Raw genomic sequence first — 23,648 nt, 5'->3', positions numbered from 1 at the left:
CTCCCCACTTAGCATGTCACAACTTTATGTGGGTAAGGCAGGATGAAGTCATTATAAGCAGGTGGTGTAACTGGCCAGGCAGTTTATCTAAAGAAATGAAAAATTACCTTCGAATGGAGTGGCATGCTTTTCAATGTAGGGGTGTGTTGCCTTTTCCTTCCTTGGTCTCAGCACAGAGAACTGAGAGGTGTTTCCATCTGGGGGATGGAAACCCAGCCAACAGCCATCACCAGCCTCAGGGCTTGTGGTCCTTGATGAAGGCATAAGTGCTTGGGATAGTTTTATTTGTGTGGTGCTTCTCATTTTGCTCCCAGGTTTTCCCATTGATGCTTGGTCTTTGGTTAATTTGCCTTTATAGTGTTCTGTAAATGTTCTCCATTCATAGCCCTGAGCACTGAACTGTGCCTTCCTTTCTCTGAAAACCCAATAGCTTTGGAGGTTTCCTTGGGAGTGGAGAAAATAGGGACCCTTTAGAGTCGAGAAGAGAATTTAATATGAGAAACACTTCGATTATAAGCTTCTTGTAAGGATAAGAGTACCTGCTTTAACTTTTTTTTGGTTGCTTGTGAATTGTTTAGCAATGACTACTTAGAAGACTGATTACTTCAACAAAAGAAGAAGAGGTCACTTTGATTTCTGTGTCTGACTAAAAAAGCTAACCTGAACTTACAGAAAACTGATGTAAAGAGACATTTTTTATCATTATTGGGTACCACATCTGACTTGTAGAGCTTTCCCTGTGCCTAGGGTGGTGTTTTGTATATGGCATTGTCCAGTCCTCTTCTTGAACTGAGCAAGTTACTCTTTCACAACTTTTTTCTTAACCTTTCACTTGACATGCAACTTCCTGCTCTTTATGTGTCAGCTACCAGCTTTCTAAAAGACAGGAGGTGGCTCAGCGAGGAGGTGGGGCATTCCTGTGTCTCTTTCTGGTGTCTGGTTTGTGAGGCTGGGTCCTCATCAATTGCTGCCTGCAAGGCAAAAGGTTTATCCTCATTAAAATTACTTGTCTCATTTCAGAAACCATCCACACAGACTACAAAATTAAACTTCTTCATCTGTGTGCTGGCAGAGAAGCAGTGGTGGTTTTTTTTCAGGGCTGTGCCTGTGAAAGAGCTTTCAGGAGATTGTAATCTGTCCCTTGACTCTCAGATGGGGCAGTGAAGAGTTTGAGAAAGCCATGCATATTTTTTTTATGTTCCCCAAAGCAGTTTGTTCTTAATGTAGCTTCTAGCCAGAGGTTGAATATTTGCAGGCAGATTTTGCATCAGCCTTTGTACAGTGCCTAGGAACCTTTTTTTTCCAGAATGATCTTTGTGCACAGGAGTTGTCTCTTATATTGAAATGGTCATCTCTGTAGGTAATGCTGCATGTTTGTACAGATGCTGCACAGACTAGAAGCTGTAATGCCAATATGGAAGGGCAGTTTGACGCTGGGATCACACTGTAGCTCTCACAGCCAAGGAGATTTGTGCTTGTCTGTCATTGTCATTGTTGCAAATATTCTGGTAAAGAAATCAAAATTTCATCACATAGAAGAGTTAGGTTTGATTAAGAAGTGAAATTGTGAAGCATAAATGTATAGGATTCTTAAGTTTGAAATGTAGCCATAGAAACTTTAGGAACTGTGTTATGTGTGACTATAGGAACCTTAATACTGTTAAACTTTGAAATAGCTAAACATAGAAACCTCACCAGGAAGTTACTGTTTTTTCTATGTTTTGTTTCAAGAAACTAAGGAAACCCTCATGGGCACCAGTTTGCTGCTTGGAAACCCCTTTATCCTTCCCATCTCGCTTTGAGTATCTGATTTGTGAAATATATTCATCTGATTCCTGTCAATATAAGCAATGCTGGGGCCACATAATAAAATGTGACCCTCACTGTATATGTAATCTTTAACCATTTTGTTGGTCCTCCTATAACCGCAGGCTGGGAGGAGACAGATGATATGTATATAGTTCTTTTTTGCCAGCCCAAAACCGGTTTTGGTGTTAACTGCACAGTGTTAAACAAGAGATCCTAGGGGAGAACTGAGGCATTTATCATAGTATTAAGCGAGGTTATGAACGGGGTGATCTTTAGTATGTATAAATAGAAGGTGTGTATAAATACAGGGTGTATTGAAATGGCAGTGTATGGGCAATTTGTTGTATGCATTTGTTGAGGGGGAGGTGTCTGTTGTGAACTTGTTTGGGTTCTGGTGATGGCAGCTGGTGCTGTGCAGGGTGTCGGCTGTTGCACAGGTTGTCTGCTGTCTGGCCCGAGCAGTGGGGAGCGGTCAGAGATACATTGTATAGAAGACCCTCAGCCAATGAGGAGAGTTGGAGAAGTTTCTAGGAGAACTACTGCACCCACACAACCAGGAGGTGGAGAGTCTTTTGGAAGGACACGCCTAGCATGAATATGTAACTAATGTTAGATTATAAAAGAAGCTGGGTTGTTTTTCACAGGGCGAGTCTCGGTAGAGCAGAAGCTGTTGCGCTGCGCAGCGCTGTTTGCTTGCCTTTATTCCTTTAATAAATTGTTAACTTTGATTGGAATCCTGTTTGAGACTAAATTCGTTTACCACAGGCCCAGAGGGTCCTTTTTAAGGCCCAGTGTCTGATGTTGAAGGTCCAAATATGTCTTTGAAGGCATCTTCAAAGCCTCTGGTTTAGAGTCAAAAGCCTTATTTATAGGCTCCAAACCCCTCTTTTACAACCCACAGCCTTTTTTAGGGCCCACAGTTTCATTTGTAGGGTCTAAACCCTCACTTTTAGGGCCATAAGCCTCTTTCTTCCTTTCCAAAGCCTCTGTTGGCTTCCAAAGCCTCATTTTTACAGTCCAAACGCTACGTTTTAGGGCCCAAAGCCACATTTTTCGTTTCTAAAGCCTCATTTTCAGGGTCCAGAGTGTCATTTTCAGGATTCAGCCCATCGTTGTTGGGGTCCCAAGCCTCATTCTGGGCATCCAAATACTCATTTTAGGGTCCAAACGCGAACCCACCTTTTTAGGGTAGAAAGCCTCGCTTTACATTCCGAAAGCCTCATTCTTAGGGCCCAAAGCCTCATTTTTCTTAAGGTCCACAACCTCATTCTTAGGGCCCAAAGACCTCGTTTTTAGGGTCCACAAACCCCTCTTGTAGGCTATAAAGACTCATCTTTAGGGCCCAGAGCCTCATTTAATGGGTGAAAATTGTCGGTTTGAGGGTCCAACCCCTCATTGTTAGGGTCCAAGCCCCTCTTTTACAGCCCATGGCCACCTTGAGGGCCCACAGTTTCATTTTCATGGTCTAAACCCGCACTTTTAGGGCCACAAGCCTTTTTTCGGGGTCCCGAGCTACAAAGGTAGGTTCTGAAGCCTCGTTTTGGAGTGCAAAGCCTCAATTTTAGGGCCCAAAGCCACCTTTTTACTTTCCAAAGTCTGATTTCCGTGTTCCAAAGCCTCATTTTAGGCCCAAAGCCTCATTTGACGTTCCAAAGCCTCGGTCTTAAAGCTCAAAGCCGTATTTTCAGGGTACAAAGCCTCTGTTTCAGGGACCAAAGCTGCATTTTTAGTTTTGAAAGCCTCAGTTTTAGGGCTCAAAGCCTTTTTTAAGGGACTAAAGCCTCATTCTTCCTTTCCAAAGGCTTAGTTTTGGCTTCCAAAGCCTCATTTTAGGCTCCAAAGCTTCATTTGTAGGGTCTAAACTCTCCGTTTTAGGGCCCAAAGTCACATTTTTAGTTTCCGAAGCCTCGTTATCAGGGTCCAGAGTGTCATCTTTGGAGGGTCCAAGCCACATCTTGCAGGTCCAAACCCTCAGGTTTAGGGCTCAGGGCTTCATTTTTACGTCCCAAAGCCTCCTTTGTAGTGTCCAAAGCTTAGATTCTAGCATCAAAGGGCCCCAGTTTTAGGGTCCAGTCCCTGAGTTTTTTGACACACAGAGCTGCATTTTGCGGCTCCGAATGCTGATTTTTAGGGTCCAAATCCCTCTTTTAGGGTAGAAAGGCTCACTGTTAGGGTCTAAAGATTCACTGAAGTTTCCAAGTCCTCATTTTTAGAACACTGAGCATCATTTTAGTGTCCAAATCCTCAATTTTAAGATCCGGCCCCTCATTTCTGGGGCCCAAAGCCTCGTTTTAGGGTGCCAAGCCTCATTTTCACGGTTCAAAGCCTTCTTTTTAGGGTCCAAGCACCACATTTAGGGCTCAGAGCCTCATCTTGGGGGCTCAAAGCCTCGTTTTAGGCCCCAAAGCCTCATTTGTAGGGTCCTAAGCCTCATTTTAGGGTACCAAGCTTCACGTTTAGGGTGCAAAGCCTCAGGCTTAGGGTCCAGCCCCCTCGTTTTAGGGTCCCAATCCTAATTTTGAGCATCCAAATACTCATTGGTAAGGCACAAACCCTCACGTTAGGGTCCAGAGCTCTCTTTGGGGGCTCAAAGCCTCATGGTGAGGGTCCAAACCCCTCTTTTCCCTCTGCTTTAGGGCACAAAGCCTCTTTTTAGCATCCAAAGCTTCGTTTTAACAGCTTAAAGCCTCATTTAGGGTACAAATCCACAGTTACAGGTTCCAAAGCCTCATTTTAAAGCCCTAACGCTTCGTTCTTAGGGTCCAAAGGCGCATATACAGGGCCTGAAGTCTCATTTCCAGGTCCAAAGCCTCATTTATGTGGTCCGAAGCATCAATTTAGGGACCAAAATCTCACTTTAGGGTCCAAAGCCTAATTTATATTTTCCAAACCAAAATTTTAAGTCTCCAAATAAGCATTTTAAGGATCCAAAGCCTCCTTTTGAGGAACAGTGCCTCATTTTCTGTTTCCAAAGCCTCAATTCTAGCGTCCAAGGCGTCACTTAAGGGCCCAAAGCCTCCCCGTTATTCTCCAAGGCCTCATTTTAGAGCCCCAAGCCCAGGGGGTAGGTAGACTGTTGCTGGAGGTGCCATTTAGCAAGGGAGAGAGTGGGGCGACGGTTTGAGTCTGATTGTCCGTTATTTGGCCGTTGCCATCCGCCTTAGTCTGGAAGTGCCAGGGGCTGACAAACCCCAGGGAGCGGAGCCACTGGGCAGGGGCTCCAGCTCCCAGCATGCCACGGATCCAAAGCCTCATTTTTAGGGCCCAAGGCCTCATTTTAAGGTCCAAAGCCTTGTTTTTAGGGTCTGCTGCAAGAGCCCCTCCAGAGGGTCTCGCTGGGCTTGGGGGACAGTGTGGCCGCCAGGACTCACGGGTCCTGGTGCTGGCTGGGGGTGCCCTGCGTCCCAAGGCTCTTGGGAAGGGCTCGTTCCCCTCACAGGGGGCCATCCAGGGCCAGCTTTTCCTGGGAACTGTTGCCTGTGTGGGATCTGGCTCTGGGGAAAAGGGGTCCTGCATCCCGGGGACTGGGGTGCCCTGCAGTCCCCCAGGGCTCTCTGGAGCCAGCTGGCAATCCGCCCTTCACCTCGTACCAGTCTCCTTCAGCAGTCAGATTGGGGTACAGACCAGAACCCCAGGCACAGTGGTGATTTTCTGGGCTGTTTGTGGACACTGGTATCTGTCACCCTGGGCAAGGAGCTTGCCGAGGGGCTGTGGAGCCTGACATCTCTTTTGCTTGCTTTCCAGAGATCGTGGCTATCTGGAGTGCCGTGTCCAATTACATCCTGGGACAGCTGAAGCTGGACAAGGTGGGCTGGCAACCTGGTCTCCCTCACCCTGCAGGGGTTCAGTCTTCCTGAGAGCCTGGGCCCAAGAAGTGATCCCTCCCTGAGCACCACGGCAGCACACTGAGAGCACCGCATGTGCCCACAGCAGCTTCTTGGCCAACCAGGAGAGAAGCAACGTCCAGATCCAGTCCAAGAAAGCGTTCGCACACCCTCGGTCTTCACCCTTCCCTGTGGTCAGAGTGGGGAGACCAAGCAGAGGGATGCGGGATTACCCTGGGTCCATGCCAAGGATAATCCCTGGGAAGCAGTCCAAGGGATGACCCCTGTGTTGAAAGCCCCAGGATCTTCTCTAGCCAAGTGATGTTAGCAAGTATGTTGAGGACGGTGAAGAAAAAACAGAGAACATCTCTTTTCCAAAGCTTCCCAAAGAAGTGCCCCACCTTCCCCCCTTGCCCCTGGGGGGGGGGGCACGGAGCAGTGTCCCCAGTCTGTGACAGCCATCACTTTCCCATCTCTGCAGTACTCCCTCATCAGCCTTTGTGTCATTTTCCTCTGCAGGGTGTCGTGGTGGCAGGACTCGGGACCTTCGCTATGGTCCAAAAGCATCTCTTCGGCACACAGGAGGTGTTTGTGGTGCGCAGACCCATATTCCAGCTGGCCATCGACAAGTTCTGGCTGGAGGGTCTCGAGTGCCCCACAGAAATTATCCCTGGTGAGGAGAAGGCAGTGGCCACCCCCTGCTTCTGCGTCCGGGCGGGGTGTGTGCTCCCTGCTCCTTGGCAAGGGCTGGGAGAAGCAGAGAATTGCCTCGAGAGGTCCGGAGGCTCCCCCAAAACAAACCGCTCCCCAGCGGGTGTTTCTATAAACAGGCCGTTTCTTTTCTGTGGCCGTTTGCTATACAAATCTTGCACAGAAATTTGGCCTGCAGTGGCAGTGACGCTGTTCCTCCTCCTTGCAGACGACATCAAGGTGGAGCCGCTCAACTTCCAGCAGCTCTCGCGAGCCAGCGGCTTCCCACGGTGCCTGGTGGAGAACTGCGTGCGGGAGACCATTCTCCTGTACTCCTTCCAGCTGAGGAGTGGGAATCACTTCGCCTTCGCCTTCCAGGACATCGGCATCCTGGCCTGCAAAGGCAACTCCCTCTGCATGCAGTTTTATTCCCACTGCATCACAGGCCTGGAGAGCACCGTCAGCCCAATTGCGCTGCTTCACAGTGTAAGTCACTCAGGTTTTGAGGGCCGCTCTGGCTTCTTTGGGAGTCCAGCTGAAGGGTGAACAGCTGGGTCGCCGTTGGCCAGCCCGGACGTGGCAGGCCACTGACTCCTCCGTTAGCAAAGAGCATTTCTTCTGAGTCCTGGGCCCTGCAAAAAGCCCGGCAGTGTTATTGCACCGTCTCAGTGCTTGCTGTGCAGCTTCTCCAGAGCAGAGCAAGGGCTGATGCTCACAGAGGAGGATTTTTCACGAGGGGTTTGGAGAGGTGGCTTTCTTTTGGAGCGGGAGCCAGGTCTGCTTCCTTTGGGAGCCATGAGAAAAGTGCCCTGGAAACCTTTTAACAGATCTGCGTCACTTTGCAGAGGCTGTGGAAGCCAGATCCGACTGTCTCCGGTGGAGCGACCGCCGCTCAGGGGGTGCAAGGCGATTCCTGCCAACGCATTCCCAAGGTGAGTGCGCTTCCTCTGCGGCCCTCGGCTGACCGAGCAGGTGGCTTCCCAGCTCCGGCTCAAACGTGCACTGCCGGGGCTTGATGCTCAGCATCACATCAGGGGTTGATCCTGAAGTGAAAGGTCCCTTGTTAATTAATGCTGCGTTTCGGCTACGTGTGTCTCTGCCTGGAGCGTGCGGGCATTGTGATTGTGTTTCTCATGTCCGGCCTGCTGTATTTCGCATCAGAGAGAGCATACTGCACACAGAAAGGAATTTTGGCTCCATTTCATGGTTTTGGGGGCAGATTGCCAAAAACCCCCATGCATGGACACCAAGGAAAAGGGGTGCAAGGCCCTGGACGAGAGGGTGGAGGATCAGTGCCGGGAAGCTGCAGGGGATGGGGGTCGCCCTTCTTCAAGCCCCCATTGCCATTTGCGTTCCAGGCTCCAGCCGACCGTGAGCAGCAAAGCGAAGGCCGAGGCTTCCTCCCCCAGCTCCACCCAGCACCAGAAGGCTGTGGAGAAGCGCAGGATCAGCAGAGGTACGGGAACAGGTCCCTGTTGTCTGGGGGGCCCTGCCCCATGCTGGGGGACTGCGGCCTGGTTAAAAAGCGCTCCCCTCAGGGCTGCTCTGAAGAGCTTCCTCCTTTCCCAGTTACAGAGGGGCATCCTGGCAAGCTGCTGAAGCGGCGGGAGGGGCTTCCCCTGCCTGTGCTGCCCAGCTGGGGATCAAGACAGCAAGACGTGGAGAAGAAGCCCTCTGTCATGTGAGACCCCTGGGGGAAGGGATGAAGGGGACCCTTGCACCCATGCGGAGGGGACGTCCCCTTTGGAGATGCCGGCCGTAGGGACTGTGAAGGGTTCCTGACACACGTCCCCGTGATGGCCGTTCTCTCACTGGGTGGCGAGCGTGCGGCAGGTCTCCTGGGGACCGGCTGTGTTTTCCACCGGGGTCCTGGTCCTTTGGGAGCTGCATGCAGATCTTTGTTGCAGAAGCTCCTCTCCCCTAAGGAGTCCCCCAACAGCCTGTCTTTGTGGGAGCATGTCTCCTTCCCTCGCCCGAACACGTCCCACGGTGTCTTCTCAGGATTGTTGTGAGCTTGTTTGCCCCGTGCCAGGACCCTTAGTGGGGAAGGCAGCGGACGTTGAGTGCGCCCCACATCGCTTTCCTCGCCCTTATGGCAGACCTGAGGTGCTGTCCTCTCCGCTGTGTCTCCATCTCATCCATGTGATGTGGCTCAGCAAAGGCTCCACCTTGCCATGGGAGGTGGCCCCGCCTCCCCCACTTCTTCCACCGGCCTGGGGCACTTTGATACCAGATGAGAGAGTTTCTTTCGGGCTCTTCTTTTCTATGAAATCCCATCTTTGTGGCGGGAACAAACGAGAGCATAGGGATGGGGAAATGGCAGGATTCCTCCCTTTCTGGATCGCTTTCTCCTACCTCACACTGTGTCCCCAGCGATACTCTGTTTTCCATCCATAAACACGCTGTGTTTGGGACCAAGGAGGAGAAGGTGATGTATCAAGTCCCATCGGGGTGTGACGGTGTCTCTGGGAACTCGTCATTGCACAGACACTGCTCCTCTCCTCGTTCTGCCAAGAGGGGCTGGGGTGTCTCTGGGAACTCGTCATTGCACAGACACTGCTCCTCTCCTCGTTCTGCCAAGAGGGGCTGGACACGGGCACCCCGAGCGTTACCGAGGGCCTGTCGTGCCACAGCCGAGTGCGCTGGCGTGGGGCAGTCGTGGTTGGCGTGAGCACTGCCGGCCCAACACACCCGTTCTCTGCAGGACCGCTGTCTGCCACAGGGATGGGCGCAGCTGGTAAGCGCCGGGTTTAGACCAAACTCCCCCGCGTTCATGCCGACTCCTCCCGGTGTCTTTTTGCAGCGTGTACCCCCTGCGTCCAGGCGGCTCCCGCAGGAAGAAGGAAGCAGGCAGGCAGGAGCCAGCGCCTCCAGCCAGGCCCACCTCAGCACTCCCATCCTCTGAAGCCTGCAAGAGAGCGCTGCAGGTAGGTGCTCTGCCTGGCTGTGATCACTGTGCTGTCTGAGACTCTGCAAAAGCCTCTTTGTGCAGAGAGCGATCCTGAACAGATCCCCTGGCGTGCGTTCATTGTAACCTGTCTGTTACCTCCTTCAGCTCTTCTTCCTGAGAGGGAAGGTGCTGCACACCCTTGCCGTCTGTCATTGCCCCTGGGTTGTCGTGAAACACTTTATTCTGGCCAGGGGCTATGGACAATGTGCAAGTCCTTTCCAGGTCATTGACAGTTGAGGTCTTTGGCTGCTCAACGGTGTTTGCCACGAGTTGACGACCTGGGATGACTCCAGGGCCCCTGGTCTGTGAGGAGCGGAGGCTGCTGACCGACCAGCTGAGGCGATGGGCAGGAGCAGGGGTCAGACCGGAAGGAAGCCCCCCCCCCCCCAGGAGCTGAGGCTAATCCTGCCTGCTGTCACATTTCTGTGCTCCACAGGGCGTCTGGGAGCTGTCTGAGCAGTGGGACGAGGCGGAGCACCTGCGGTCCAGGTCCAGGGATCGGGTACAGAAAGCACAGGCAGAATGGGCCACGTGGGAAGCCTGGTCGGCAGGGGAGCACCGGCAGCCGCCCAAGGTATGAGCAGCGGTTGATGCCACCGGGAGCCGCAGCCACCCACTCCATTGGGCACTGCGGACAGCGGGTCTCCAGGGGGTGGGAGCAGGACTGACACCAGCTGAGGGCAGGCATTTGCCTGCTCCTCTCCATGGGGGAGAGCTTGGCAGCAGGACCCGAGGGGCAGAAGCAGCCGTCAGCCGGGACGAGGGCAGGGGTCAAGTGCCCCTGCCTTGTGCTGCCTCCTACAGGTCCCACTCTGCCCCGTTAGGCAGCAGGCTCGAGGCCTCTTTGGTCGTATTGACAACAGTGCCTGTTGGTTTGGCTTTACTCCACTGAGAAAGCCGTAAAGCAATTAAATGGTTAACCTCGGGGAACACACAACTGTAGAACTGCTAACTAGCACTCTTGATCGTACGAATCACACCCAACTAGTACTGAATGACAATTTTGCATCCCTTCCCCACTCCTTATTCCTGGGTGCAATTCTCTCCACCTTCTCCAGCAAGCCTTTCAGGTGCAGACTTGATGGAGGGTCCGGTGGGTTGTCCGAGGGGATCACCACAGGCTTGGGTCCACAGGACAGCCTCTCTACCATCCACAGGCACCCACACTTCTGCTGCTGGGAGAAAAACCCCTATTGGAAGACCCCCAAGACATTTTCTTTTCTTTTTGTATCTTCCTCACCATTTTCTCTGTTTCTGCTCAACCTTTTCCTCACCTTTGCACCTCCCTTTCTACACCCAAAAGAGCAACCTAAGCCTAATTGCTGTTTCCTCGTCAGTCCCAATCTTCTCCCAGTAGAATTAGCATGCAGATGCTGGGGAACCACTGTTCTCATTGCCTGCCAAAGGGCATTTTGTGGTTTTCTTGCATAATCCTTGTCCTCTGAGAAACAACTGCGCCTGGGGGAAGACTCTTCCCGTACTCAGAGGGATCTGCTTCTGGCCAACATTAGAGAAAGAAAAGTATGCCACAGGCAGCGGAGGATGTCTGTTAAGAGCTTATCTGAAAACAGTCATCGCTACCCTGCCGATGTCTTTGGCCTGCCTCTGGAGTGTTTTTTGGTGGTGGCTGGAACAGGCCAAGAACAAGCAGCAAAGGGGCTCCTTGTCAGGAGAGGGCAGGGTGCTGGTGAGTGCCCCGTGCTGGGCTGTCGGGTGCTGGAGAGGCAGCCGGGGGCCGTGAGCACTGGTGCTCGGGGGAGCGAGGGAGCTGAGAAGGCTCCTTGGATCGTGTCGTCTGCCCTGGCGAACCCGGTGGAGATCATGTGGTCTGCCCTGATGAACCCAGTGGATATCACGCAGTCTGCTCTGATGAAGCTGGTGGAGAGCTCCTTGTCAGTTCCCGCCCTGCCAGTGGCGCTTCCCTCCTCCTCACTTACGATGCCATCAGTGGTGTCAGAGGGAAACTGGAGGGTCAGCTGGGAGCTGCAGCCAACCCCTGGTCCTCCCCTGACATTTCCCTGTGGGCACGTGGTGGTGAGTCTCCCGGCCCCCACGTCCTGCTGCAGGCTCCTCCCAGGAGGTCCCCGGGGAACACCACCTCTGCTTCCCATCTGGTTTGCTGAGAGTGTCTTCTCCTCCGCAGGAGCTCAGCACTAGCGGCCTGTGGGCTCCCCACCCTCCAGCCCAGCCCAGGGGCAAGGAGGAAAAGAAGAAGTGGAGGAAGGCTGAAAACGCTCTCCCAGAAGAGGAGATGGCATCAGCAGCCCAGCTGAAAAGGCTCCAGCCTGGGTACGTGTGCGCCGTCGCGTAGCCGTGACCCCGCAGAGATGTCCAGCACCCCGGTCCCTGCATCCTGGGGTGGTGTAGGACAGCCTCTGATGTCTCCTAACACGGGCATGGCCCGGGTCACCCCCACAGCCAAGGCCCAAAACTCACCGCAGGGTCAAAGGGTGGGTGGACATGGGAGCGGGTGGGCACAGGGGCTGGAGGCGGGGAGAAGCAGAAGGGTCTCCAGCAGAGGCTGAGGGATGACATTTCCCTGTTGTTGCAGCAACCTTTCCCCACGAGCCGCCCAGGTCCTGAAAAGGCTGGAGCCGTATCAAGCACGGCGGGACATATTCAAGCATGTTGTGGAGACCAACAGGCGGAAGCTGGAGCAGCAGAGGCAGCTCCCCTGGTAACTATCTCCAAAAAGGGACAGTGTTTCTCTCGGCTGCAGGGCCCATCCCTCCACTGAGGACAGCCCTGGGGGGAAAGAGGGCATTTCTCTGACACCCCTTGTGAGACAGAAGCAGGTTTTGGAGAGTGGCTTTGGGCTGGAGCTCCCTGACATCCAAGGGGTCTGGCTGGGCACCCAGACTGGCTTTCCGTGTGGCACATAAAAGTCCTGGCTGAAGACAGAGGGACCCCGCTGATGGCTGGCTCTCCCCAGACCAGACCAGAGAGTCTGTCCTTCCCTTGCAAAGTCCTGGCCCCAAGACACCTTGCCCTGAGTGGGGATACCTGTTGGGGACACCCAAGGTCAGGCTCCACCTGACTCAGCCCCAGGCTGACCAGCTGCACCTGGGACTTTCTCCTGGGCTTGGGCACAAGGGGCCTCTCCCACTTCACAGGCACCTTGAGGCTTCATCCCAAGCAGATCCCACCACAGGTGGCCTGAGCTAAGCCTGCAGGATTTCTCTGTCTTCTCCCTGCCCATCCCATCCCATCCGTTTCTTTCTACCTCCCTAGCGCTCGATGCTCGTCCTGCAACAGAGGGGAAGGTGCCAGGAGCAGCAGCTGCAGCAGCGGGGCTGCGAGCAAAAAGGCTGGGAGGCTTCCCAGCTGCCAAAATCCACCTAAAAAAGCAAAATAAAGAGTAGTTCTCAGCTGGAGGTGCCGGCCTGTGCCTGGTGGTGGGTCTGTCTGCAAGGGTTGTACAAACCCCATGTGGGATCCCAGAATAGCTCACAGGGACAGGAGGGAATAAAGTCCCCCACGGCCCATGGCGCGAACACGTGCACCCCTACTCCTGCGCCCCAGCACACCGTCCACGCCACACGTGCGCACGCGCCCCCCAGCACGCATGTGCTCACACGCACGTAGAGAGAGCTCACACTTCTAGGTGAGTGGTGGGGCCGGGGCTGTCCTAGGCTGTTCCTTGCACCAGCCTGAGGTGGTCACGCCACGGTGGGAGGGGTGGCTGGGATCCCCATGGGCAACGGGAGGGCAGGGCAAGGTCCCCAGACCCCTTGGGGAGACCCCTCCTCCGGGGTCTGTCCCAGCACGATGCCGTCCGTTGTCCCCAGCCCAGTGAAATCCCGTGCCGCCTGGATAATGCAGAGACCTTCATTTTTAAGATGCAAGGCTCATTTTCAGGGCTGAAAGAATAATTTTTAACGGCCCAGAGCCTCCATTTGAGGGCCCAAATAATAATTTTTAAGGTACAAAACCTCGTTTTCAGTGTTCAAACCTCATTTATAAGTTCCAAAGCCCTCTTTCAAGGTTCAAAGTCTCATTTTAAGGGCCCAAAGGGTCCTTTTTAAGGCCCAGTGTCTGATTTTGAAGGTCCAAATATGTCTTTGAAGGCATCTTCAAAGCCTCTGGTTTAGAGTCAAAAGCCTTATTTATAGGCTCCAAACCCCTCTTTTACAACCCACAGCCTTTTTTAGGGCCCACAGTTTCATTTGTAGGGTCTAAACCCTCACTTTTAGGGCCATAAGCCTCTTTCTTCCTTTCCAAAGCCTCTGTTGGCTTCCAAAGCCTCATTTTTACAGTCCAAACGCTACGTTTTAGGGCCCAAAGCCACATTTTTCGTTTCTAAAGCCTCATTTTCAGGGTCCAGAGTGTCATTTTCAGGATTCAGCCCATCGTTGTTGGGGTCCCAAGCCTCATTTGGGGCATTCAAACACTCATTTTAGGGTCCAAACGCGAACCCACCTTTTTAGGGTAGAAAGCCTCGCTTTACATTCCGAAAGCCTCATTCTTAGGGCCCAAAGCCTCATTTTTCTTAAGGTCCACAACCTCATTCTTAGGGCCCAAAGACCTCGTTTTTAGGGTCCACAAACCCCTCTTGTAGGCTATAAAGACTCATCTTTAGGGCCCAGAGCCTCATTTAATGGGTGAAAATTGTCGGTTTGAGGGTCCAACCCCTCATTGTTAGGGTCCAAGCCCCTCTTTTACAGCCCATGGCCACCTTGAGGGCCCACAGTTTCATTTTCATGGTCTAAACCCGCACTTTTAGGGCCACAAGCCTTTTTTCGGGGTCCCGAGCTACAAAGGTAGGTTCTGAAGCCTCGTTTTGGAGTGCAAAGCCTCAATTTTAGGGCCCAAAGCCACCTTTTTACTTTCCAAAGTCTGATTTCCGTGTTCCAAAGCCTCATTTTAGGCCCAAAGCCTCATTTGACGTTCCAAAGCCTCGGTCTTAAAGCTCAAAGCCGTATTTTCAGGGTACAAAGCCTCTGTTTCAGGGACCAAAGCTGCATTTTTAGTTTTGAAAGCCTCAGTTTTAGGGCTCAAAGCCTTTTTTAAGGGACTAAAGCCTCATTCTTCCTTTCCAAAGGCTTAGTTTTGGCTTCCAAAGCCTCATTTTAGGCTCCAAAGCTTCATTTGTAGGGTCTAAACTCTCCGTTTTAGGGCCCAAAGTCACATTTTTAGTTTCCGAAGCCTCGTTATCAGGGTCCAGAGTGTCATCTTTGGAGGGTCCAAGCCACATCTTGCGGGTCCAAACCCTCAGGTTTAGGGCTCAAGGCTTCATTTTTACGTCCCAAAGCCTCCTTTGTAGTGTCCAAAGCTTAGATTCTAGCATCAAAGGGCCCCAGTTTTAGGGTCCAGTCCCTGAGTTTTTTGACACACAGAGCTGCATTTTGCGGCTCCGAATGCTGATTTTTAGGGTCCAAATCCCTCTTTTAGGGTAGAAAGGCTCACTGTTAGGGTCTAAAGATTCACTGAAGTTTCCAAGTCCTCATTTTTAGAACACTGAGCATCATTTTAGTGTCCAAATCCTCAATTTTAAGATCCGGCCCCTCATTTCTGGGGCCCAAAGCCTCGTTTTAGGGTGCCAAGCCTCATTTTCACGGTTCAAAGCCTTCTTTTTAGGGTCCAAGCACCACATTTAGGGCTCAAAGCCTCATCTTGGGGGCTCAAAGCCTCGTTTTAGGCCCCAAAGCCTCATTTGTAGGGTCCTAAGCCTCATTTTAGGGTACCAAGCTTCACGTTTAGGGTGCAAAGCCTCAGGCTTAGGGTCCAGCCCCCTCGTTTTAGGGTCCCAATCCTAATTTTGAGCATCCAAATACTCATTGGTAAGGCACAAACCCTCACGTTAGGGTCCAGAGCTCTCTTTGGGGGCTCAAAGCCTCATGGTGAGGGTCCAAACCCCTCTTTTCCCTCTGCTTTAGGGCACAAAGCCTCTTTTTAGCATCCAAAGCTTCGTTTTAACAGCTTAAAGCCTCATTTAGGGTACAAATCCACAGTTACAGGTTCCAAAGCCTCATTTTAAAGCCCTAACGCTTCGTTCTTAGGGTCCAAAGGCGCATATACAGGGCCTGAAGTCTCATTTCCAGGTCCAAAGCCTCATTTATGTGGTCCGAAGCATCAATTTAGGGACCAAAATCTCACTTTAGGGTCCAAAGCCTAATTTATATTTTCCAAACCAAAATTTTAAGTCTCCAAATAAGCATTTTAAGGATCCAAAGCCTCCTTTTGAGGAACAGTGCCTCATTTTCTGTTTCCAAAGCCTCAATTCTAGCGTCCAAGGCGTCACTTAAGGGCCCAAAGCCTCCCCGTTATTCTCCAAGGCCTCATTTTAGAGCCCCAAGCCCAGGGGGTAGGTAGACTGTTGCTGGAGGTGCCATTTAGCAAGGGAGAGAGTGGGGCGACGGTTTGAGTCTGATTGTCCGTTATTTGGCCGTTGCCATCCGCCTTAGTCTGGAAGTGCCAGGGGCTGACAAACCCCAGGGAGCGGAGCCACTGGGCAGGGGCTCCAGCTCCCAGCATGCCACGGATCCAAAGCCTCATTTTTAGGGCCCAAGGCCTCATTTTAAGGTCCAAAGCCTTGTTTTTAGGGTCTGCTGCAAGAGCCCCTCCGGAGGGTCTCGCTGGGCTTGGGGGACAGTGTGGCCGCCAGGACTCACGGGTCCTGGTGCTGGCTGGGGGTGCCCTGAGTCCCAAGGCTCTTGGGAAGGGCTCGTTCCCCTCACAGGGGGCCATCCAGGGCCAGCTTTTCCTGGGAACTGTTGCCTGTGTGGGATCTGGCTCTGGGGAAAAGGGGTCCTGCATCCCGGGGACTGGGGTGCCCTGCAGTCCCCCAGGGCTCTCTGGAGCCAGCTGGCAATCCGCCCTTCACCTCGTACCAGTCTCCTTCAGCAGTCAGATTGGGGTACAGACCAGAACCCCAGGCACAGTGGTGATTTTCTGGGCTGTTTGTGGACACTGGTATCTGTCACCCTGGGCAAGGAGCTTGCCGAGGGGCTGTGGAGCCTGACATCTCTTTTGCTTGCTTTCCAGAGATCGTGGCTATCTGGAGTGCCGTGTCCAATTACATCCTGGGACAGCTGAAGCTGGACAAGGTGGGCTGGCAACCTGGTCTCCCTCACCCTGCAGGGGTTCAGTCTTCCTGAGAGCCTGGGCCCAAGAAGTGATCCCTCCCTGAGCACCACGGCAGCACACTGAGAGCACCGCATGTGCCCACAGCAGCTTCTTGGCCAACCAGGAGAGAAGCAACGTCCAGATCCAGTCCAAGAAAGCGTTCGCACACCCTCGGTCTTCACCCTTCCCTGTGGTCAGAGTGGGGAGACCAAGCAGAGGGATGCGGGATTACCCTGGGTCCATGCCAAGGATAATCCCTGGGAAGCAGTCCAAGGGATGACCCCTGTGTTGAAAGCCCCAGGATCTTCTCTAGCCAAGTGATGTTAGCAAGTATGTTGAGGACGGTGAAGAAAAAACAGAGAACATCTCTTTTCCAAAGCTTCCCAAAGAAGTGCCCCACCTTCCCCCCTTGCCCCTGGGGGGGGGAGGCACGGAGCAGTGTCCCCAGTCTGTGACAGCCATCACTTTCCCATCTCTGCAGTACTCCCTCGTCAGCCTTTGTGTCATTTTCCTCTGCAGGGTGTCGTGGTGGCAGGACTCGGGACCTTCGCTATGGTCCAAAAGCATCTCTTCGGCACACAGGAGGTGTTTGTGGTGCGCAGACCCATATTCCAGCTGGCCATCGACAAGTTCTGGCTGGAGGGTCTCGAGTGCCCCACAGAAATTATCCCTGGTGAGGAGAAGGCAGTGGCCACCCCCTGCTTCTGCGTCCGGGCGGGGTGTGTGCTCCCTGCTCCTTGGCAAGGGCTGGGAGAAGCAGAGAATTGCCTCGAGAGGTCCGGAGGCTCCCCCAAAACAAACCGCTCCCCAGCGGGTGTTTCTATAAACAGGCCGTTTCTTTTCTGTGGCCGTTTGCTATACAAATCTTGCACAGAAATTTGGCCTGCAGTGGCAGTGACGCTGTTCCTCCTCCTTGCAGACGACGTCAAGGTGGAGCCGCTCAACTTCCAGCAGCTCTCGCGAGCCAGCGGCTTCCCACGGTGCCTGGTGGAGAACTGCGTGCGGGAGACCATTCTCCTGTACTCCTTCCAGCTGAGGAGTGGGAATCGCTTCACCTTCGCCTTCCAGGACATCGGCATCCTGGCCTGCAAAGGCAACTCCCTCTGCATGCAGTTTTATTCCCACTGCATCACAGGCCTGGAGAGCACCGTCAGCCCAATTGCGCTGCTTCACAGTGTAAGTCACTCAGGTTTTGAGGGCCGCTCTGGCTTCTTTGGGAGTCCAGCTGAAGGGTGAACAGCTGGGTCGCCGTTGGCCAGCCCGGACGTGGCAGGCCACTGACTCCTCCGTTAGCAAAGAGCATTTCTTCTGAGTCCTGGGCCCTGCAAAAAGCCCGGCAGTGTTATTGCACCGTCTCAGTGCTTGCTGTGCAGCTTCTCCAGAGCAGAGCCAAGGGCTGATGCTCACAGAGGAGGATTTTTCACAAGGGGTTTGGAGAGGTGGCTTTCTTTTGGAGCGGGAGCCAGGTCTGCTTCCTTTGGGAGCCATGAGAAAAGTGCCCTGGAAACCTTTTAACAGATCTGCGTCACTTTGCAGAGGCTGTGGAAGCCAGATCCGACTGTCTCCGGTGGAGCGACCGCCGCTCAGGGGGTGCAAGGCGATTCCTGCCAACGCATTCCCAAGGTGAGTGCGCTTCCTCTGCGGCCCTCGGCTGACCGAGCAGGTGGCTTCCCAGCTCCGGCTCAAACGTGCACTGCCGGGGCTTGATGCTCAGCATCACATCAGGGGTTGATCCTGAAGTGAAAGGTCCCTTGTTAATTAATGCTGCGTTTCGGCTACGTGTGTCTCTGCCTGGAGCGTGCGGGCATTGTGATTGTGTTTCTCATGTCCGGCCTGCTGTATTTCGCATCAGAGAGAGCATACTGCACACAGAAAGGAATTTTGGCTCCATTTCATGGTTTTGGGGGCAGATTGCCAAAAACCCCCATGCATGGACACCAAGGAAAAGGGGTGCAAGGCCCTGGACGAGAGGGTGGAGGATCAGTGCCGGGAAGCTGCAGGGGATGGGGGTCGCCCTTCTTCAAGCCCCCATTGCCATTTGCGTTCCAGGCTCCAGCCGACCGTGAGCAGCAAAGCGAAGGCCGAGGCTTCCTCCCCCAGCTCCACCCAGCACCAGAAGGCTGTGGAGAAGCGCAGGATCAGCAGAGGTACGGGAACAGGTCCCTGTTGTCTGGGGGGCCCTGCCCCATGCTGGGGGACTGCGGCCTGGTTAAAAAGCGCTCCCCTCAGGGCTGCTCTGAAGAGCTTCCTCCTTTCCCAGTTACAGAGGGGCATCCTGGCAAGCTGCTGAAGCGGCGGGAGGGGCTTCCCCTGCCTGTGCTGCCCAGCTGGGGATCAAGACAGCAAGACGTGGAGAAGAAGCCCTCTGTCATGTGAGACCCCTGGGGGAAGGGATGAAGGGGACCCTTGCACCCATGCGGAGGGGACGTCCCCTTTGGAGATGCCGGCCGTAGGGACTGTGAAGGGTTCCTGACACACGTCCCCGTGATGGCCGTTCTCTCACTGGGTGGCGAGCGTGCGGCAGGTCTCCTGGGGACCGGCTGTGTTTTCCACCGGGGTCCTGGTCCTTTGGGAGCTGCATGCAGATCTTTGTTGCAGAAGCTCCTCTCCCCTAAGGAGTCCCCCAACAGCCTGTCTTTGTGGGAGCATGTCTCCTTCCCTCGCCCGAACACGTCCCACGGTGTCTTCTCAGGATTGTTGTGAGCTTGTTTGCCCCGTGCCAGGACCCTTAGTGGGGAAGGCAGCGGACGTTGAGTGCGCCCCACATCGCTTTCCTCGCCCTTATGGCAGACCTGAGGTGCTGTCCTCTCCGCTGTGTCTCCATCTCATCCATGTGATGTGGCTCAGCAAAGGCTCCACCTTGCCATGGGAGGTGGCCCCGCCTCCCCCACTTCTTCCACCGGCCTGGGGCACTTTGATACCAGATGAGAGAGTTTCTTTCGGGCTCTTCTTTTCTATGAAATCCCATCTTTGTGGCGGGAACAAACGAGAGCATAGGGATGGGGAAATGGCAGGATTCCTCCCTTTCTGGATCGCTTTCTCCTACCTCACACTGTGTCCCCAGCGATACTCTGTTTTCCATCCATAAACACGCTGTGTTTGGGACCAAGGAGGAGAAGGTGATGTATCAAGTCCCATCGGGGTGTGACGGTGTCTCTGGGAACTCGTCATTGCACAGACACTGCTCCTCTCCTCGTTCTGCCAAGAGGGGCTGGGGTGTCTCTGGGAACTCGTCATTGCACAGACACTGCTCCTCTCCTCGTTCTGCCAAGAGGGGCTGGACACGGGCACCCCGAGCGTTACCGAGGGCCTGTCGTGCCACAGCCAAGTGCGCTGGCGTGGGGCAGTCGTGGTTGGCGTGAGCACTGCCGGCCCAACACACCCGTTCTCTGCAGGACCGCTGTCTGCCACAGGGATGGGCGCAGCTGGTAAGCGCCGGGTTTAGACCAAACTCCCCCGCGTTCATGCCGACTCCTCCCGGTGTCTTTTTGCAGCGTGTACCCCCTGCGTCCAGGCGGCTCCCGCAGGAAGAAGGAAGCAGGCAGGCAGGAGCCAGCGCCTCCAGCCAGGCCCACCTCAGCACTCCCATCCTCTGAAGCCTGCAAGAGAGCGCTGCAGGTAGGTGCTCTGCCTGGCTGTGATCACTGTGCTGTCTGAGACTCTGCAAAAGCCTCTTTGTGCAGAGAGCGATCCTGAACAGATCCCCTGGCGTGCGTTCATTGTAACCTGTCTGTTACCTCCTTCAGCTCTTCTTCCTGAGAGGGAAGGTGCTGCACACCCTTGCCGTCTGTCATTGCCCCTGGGTTGTCGTGAAACACTTTATTCTGGCCAGGGGCTATGGACAATGTGCAAGTCCTTTCCAGGTCATTGACAGTTGAGGTCTTTGGCTGCTCAACGGTGTTTGCCACGAGTTGACGACCTGGGATGACTCCAGGGCCCCTGGTCTGTGAGGAGCGGAGGCTGCTGACCAACCAGCTGAGGCGATGGGCAGGAGCAGGGGTCAGACCGGAAGGAAGCCCCCCCCCCCCCAGGAGCTGAGGCTAATCCTGCCTGCTGTCACATTTCTGTGCTCCACAGGGCGTCTGGGAGCTGTCTGAGCAGTGGGACGAGGCGGAGCACCTGCGGTCCAGGTCCAGGGATCGGGTACAGAAAGCACAGGCAGAATGGGCCACGTGGGAAGCCTGGTCGGCAGGGGAGCACCGGCAGCCGCCCAAGGTATGAGCAGCGGTTGATGCCACCGGGAGCCGCAGCCACCCACTCCATTGGGCACTGCGGACAGCGGGTCTCCAGGGGGTGGGAGCAGGACTGACACCAGCTGAGGGCAGGCATTTGCCTGCTCCTCTCCATGGGGGAGAGCTTGGCAGCAGGACCCGAGGGGCAGAAGCAGCCGTCAGCCGGGACGAGGGCAGGGGTCAAGTGCCCCTGCCTTGTGCTGCCTCCTACAGGTCCCACTCTGCCCCGTTAGGCAGCAGGCTCGAGGCCTCTTTGGTCGTATTGACAACAGTGCCTGTTGGTTTGGCTTTACTCCACTGAGAAAGCCGTAAAGCAATTAAATGGTTAACCTCGGGGAACACACAACTGTAGAACTGCTAACTAGCACTCTTGATCGTACGAATCACACCCAACTAGTACTGAATGACAATTTTGCATCCCTTCCCCACTCCTTATTCCTGGGTGCAATTCTCTCCACCTTCTCCAGCAAGCCTTTCAGGTGCAGACTTGATGGAGGGTCCGGTGGGTTGTCCGAGGGGATCACCACAGGCTTGGGTCCACAGGACAGCCTCTCTACCATCCACAGGCACCCACACTTCTGCTGCTGGGAGAAAAACCCCTATTGGAAGACCCCCAAGACATTTTCTTTTCTTTTTGTATCTTCCTCACCATTTTCTCTGTTTCTGCTCAACCTTTTCCTCACCTTTGCACCTCCCTTTCTACACCCAAAAGAGCAACCTAAGCCTAATTGCTGTTTCCTCGTCAGTCCCAATCTTCTCCCAGTAGAATTAGCATGCAGATGCTGGGGAACCACTGTTCTCATTGCCTGCCAAAGGGCATTTTGTGGTTTTCTTGCATAATCCTTGTCCTCTGAGAAACAACTGCGCCTGGGGGAAGACTCTTCCCGTACTCAGAGGGATCTGCTTCTGGCCAACATTAGAGAAAGAAAAGTATGCCACAGGCAGCGGAGGATGTCTGTTAAGAGCTTATCTGAAAACAGTCATCGCTACCCTGCCGATGTCTTTGGCCTGCCTCTGGAGTGTTTTTTGGTGGTGGCTGGAACAGGCCAAGAACAAGCAGCAAAGGGGCTCCTTGTCAGGAGAGGGCAGGGTGCTGGTGAGTGCCCCGTGCTGGGCTGTCGGGTGCTGGAGAGGCAGCCGGGGGCCGTGAGCACTGGTGCTCGGGGGAGCGAGGGAGCTGAGAAGGCTCCTTGGATCGTGTCGTCTGCCCTGGCGAACCCGGTGGAGATCATGTGGTCTGCCCTGATGAACCCAGTGGATATCACGCAGTCTGCTCTGATGAAGCTGGTGGAGAGCTCCTTGTCAGTTCCCGCCCTGCCAGTGGCGCTTCCCTCCTCCTCACTTACGATGCCATCAGTGGTGTCAGAGGGAAACTGGAGGGTCAGCTGGGAGCTGCAGCCAACCCCTGGTCCTCCCCTGACATTTCCCTGTGGGCACGTGGTGGTGAGTCTCCCGGCCCCCACGTCCTGCTGCAGGCTCCTCCCAGGAGGTCCCCGGGGAACACCACCTCTGCTTCCCATCTGGTTTGCTGAGAGTGTCTTCTCCTCCGCAGGAGCTCAGCACTAGCGGCCTGTGGGCTCCCCACCCTCCAGCCCAGCCCAGGGGCAAGGAGGAAAAGAAGAAGTGGAGGAAGGCTGAAAACGCTCTCCCAGAAGAGGAGATGGCATCAGCAGCCCAGCTGAAAAGGCTCCAGCCTGGGTACGTGTGCGCCGTCGCGTAGCCGTGACCCCGCAGAGATGTCCAGCACCCCGGTCCCTGCATCCTGGGGTGGTGTAGGACAGCCTCTGATGTCTCCTAACACGGGCATGGCCCGGGTCACCCCCACAGCCAAGGCCCAAAACTCACCGCAGGGTCAAAGGGTGGGTGGACATGGGAGCGGGTGGGCACAGGGGCTGGAGGCGGGGAGAAGCAGAAGGGTCTCCAGCAGAGGCTGAGGGATGACATTTCCCTGTTGTTGCAGCAACCTTTCCCCACGAGCCGCCCAGGTCCTGAAAAGGCTGGAGCCGTATCAAGCACGGCGGGACATATTCAAGCATGTTGTGGAGACCAACAGGCGGAAGCTGGAGCAGCAGAGGCAGCTCCCCTGGTAACTATCTCCAAAAAGGGACAGTGTTTCTCTCGGCTGCAGGGCCCATCCCTCCACTGAGGACAGCCCTGGGGGGAAAGAGGGCATTTCTCTGACACCCCTTGTGAGACAGAAGCAGGTTTTGGAGAGTGGCTTTGGGCTGGAGCTCCCTGACATCCAAGGGGTCTGGCTGGGCACCCAGACTGGCTTTCCGTGTGGCACATAAAAGTCCTGGCTGAAGACAGAGGGACCCCGCTGATGGCTGGCTCTCCCCAGACCAGACCAGAGAGTCTGTCCTTCCCTTGCAAAGTCCTGGCCCCAAGACACCTTGCCCTGAGTGGGGATACCTGTTGGGGACACCCAAGGTCAGGCTCCACCTGACTCAGCCCCAGGCTGACCAGCTGCACCTGGGACTTTCTCCTGGGCTTGGGCACAAGGGGCCTCTCCCACTTCACAGGCACCTTGAGGCTTCATCCCAAGCAGATCCCACCACAGGTGGCCTGAGCTAAGCCTGCAGGATTTCTCTGTCTTCTCCCTGCCCATCCCATCCCATCCGTTTCTTTCTACCTCCCTAGCGCTCGATGCTCGTCCTGCAACAGAGGGGAAGGTGCCAGGAGCAGCAGCTGCAGCAGCGGGGCTGCGAGCAAAAAGGCTGGGAGGCTTCCCAGCTGCCAAAATCCACCTAAAAAAGCAAAATAAAGAGTAGTTCTCAGCTGGAGGTGCCGGCCTGTGCCTGGTGGTGGGTCTGTCTGCAAGGGTTGTACAAACCCCATGTGGGATCCCAGAATAGCTCACAGGGACAGGAGGGAATAAAGTCCCCCACGGCCCATGGCGCGAACACGTGCACCCCTACTCCTGCGCCCCAGCACACCGTCCACGCCACACGTGCGCACGCGCCCCCCAGCACGCATGTGCTCACACGCACGTAGAGAGAGCTCACACTTCTAGGTGAGTGGTGGGGCCGGGGCTGTCCTAGGCTGTTCCTTGCACCAGCCTGAGGTGGTCACGCCACG

At 54.6% G+C, this 23,648-nt stretch overlaps 2 protein-coding genes and 3 long non-coding RNA genes across 5 annotated transcripts; all 5 read left to right on the top strand.

Moving 5' to 3' along the window:
- The first annotated feature begins 7,558 nt into the window (after positions 1–7,558).
- LOC138684945 (uncharacterized) lies at positions 7,559–9,895 on the top strand. The gene is made up of 3 exons (XM_069780377.1): positions 7,559–8,004; positions 9,127–9,250; positions 9,710–9,895. Exons 1-3 carry the CDS (start codon positions 7,559–7,561, stop codon positions 9,851–9,853), a joined length of 714 nt encoding a protein of 237 aa, XP_069636478.1. The 3' UTR covers positions 9,854–9,895.
- Positions 9,896–11,183: 1,288 nt separating this feature from the next.
- LOC138685005 (uncharacterized) lies at positions 11,184–12,611 on the top strand. Its single transcript, XR_011324222.1, has 3 exons — positions 11,184–11,562; positions 11,825–11,950; positions 12,505–12,611. It is a non-coding gene; the product is annotated as an uncharacterized lncRNA (long non-coding RNA).
- A 3,587-nt stretch (positions 12,612–16,198) lies between these two features.
- On the top strand, positions 16,199–17,340 carry LOC138685004 (uncharacterized). The gene is made up of 3 exons (XR_011324221.1): positions 16,199–16,319; positions 16,858–17,011; positions 17,258–17,340. It is a non-coding gene; the product is annotated as an uncharacterized lncRNA (long non-coding RNA).
- A 924-nt stretch (positions 17,341–18,264) lies between these two features.
- On the top strand, positions 18,265–20,601 carry LOC138684944 (uncharacterized). The gene is made up of 3 exons (XM_069780376.1): positions 18,265–18,710; positions 19,833–19,956; positions 20,416–20,601. The coding sequence occupies exons 1-3, from the start codon at positions 18,265–18,267 to the stop codon at positions 20,557–20,559; spliced, it is 714 nt and encodes a 237-aa protein (XP_069636477.1). The 3' UTR covers positions 20,560–20,601.
- A 1,288-nt stretch (positions 20,602–21,889) lies between these two features.
- LOC138685003 (uncharacterized) lies at positions 21,890–23,317 on the top strand. Its single transcript, XR_011324220.1, has 3 exons — positions 21,890–22,268; positions 22,531–22,656; positions 23,211–23,317. It is a non-coding gene; the product is annotated as an uncharacterized lncRNA (long non-coding RNA).
- The last annotated feature ends 331 nt before the right edge of the window (positions 23,318–23,648 follow it).

This window comes from Haliaeetus albicilla, chromosome 4 (genome assembly GCF_947461875.1).
Source record: "Haliaeetus albicilla chromosome 4, bHalAlb1.1, whole genome shotgun sequence".
NCBI classification, from domain to species: Eukaryota; Metazoa; Chordata; class Aves; order Accipitriformes; family Accipitridae; genus Haliaeetus; species Haliaeetus albicilla.
Note: the sequence above shows the minus strand (reverse complement) of the source record. Positions and strands in the feature narration are given on the sequence as shown.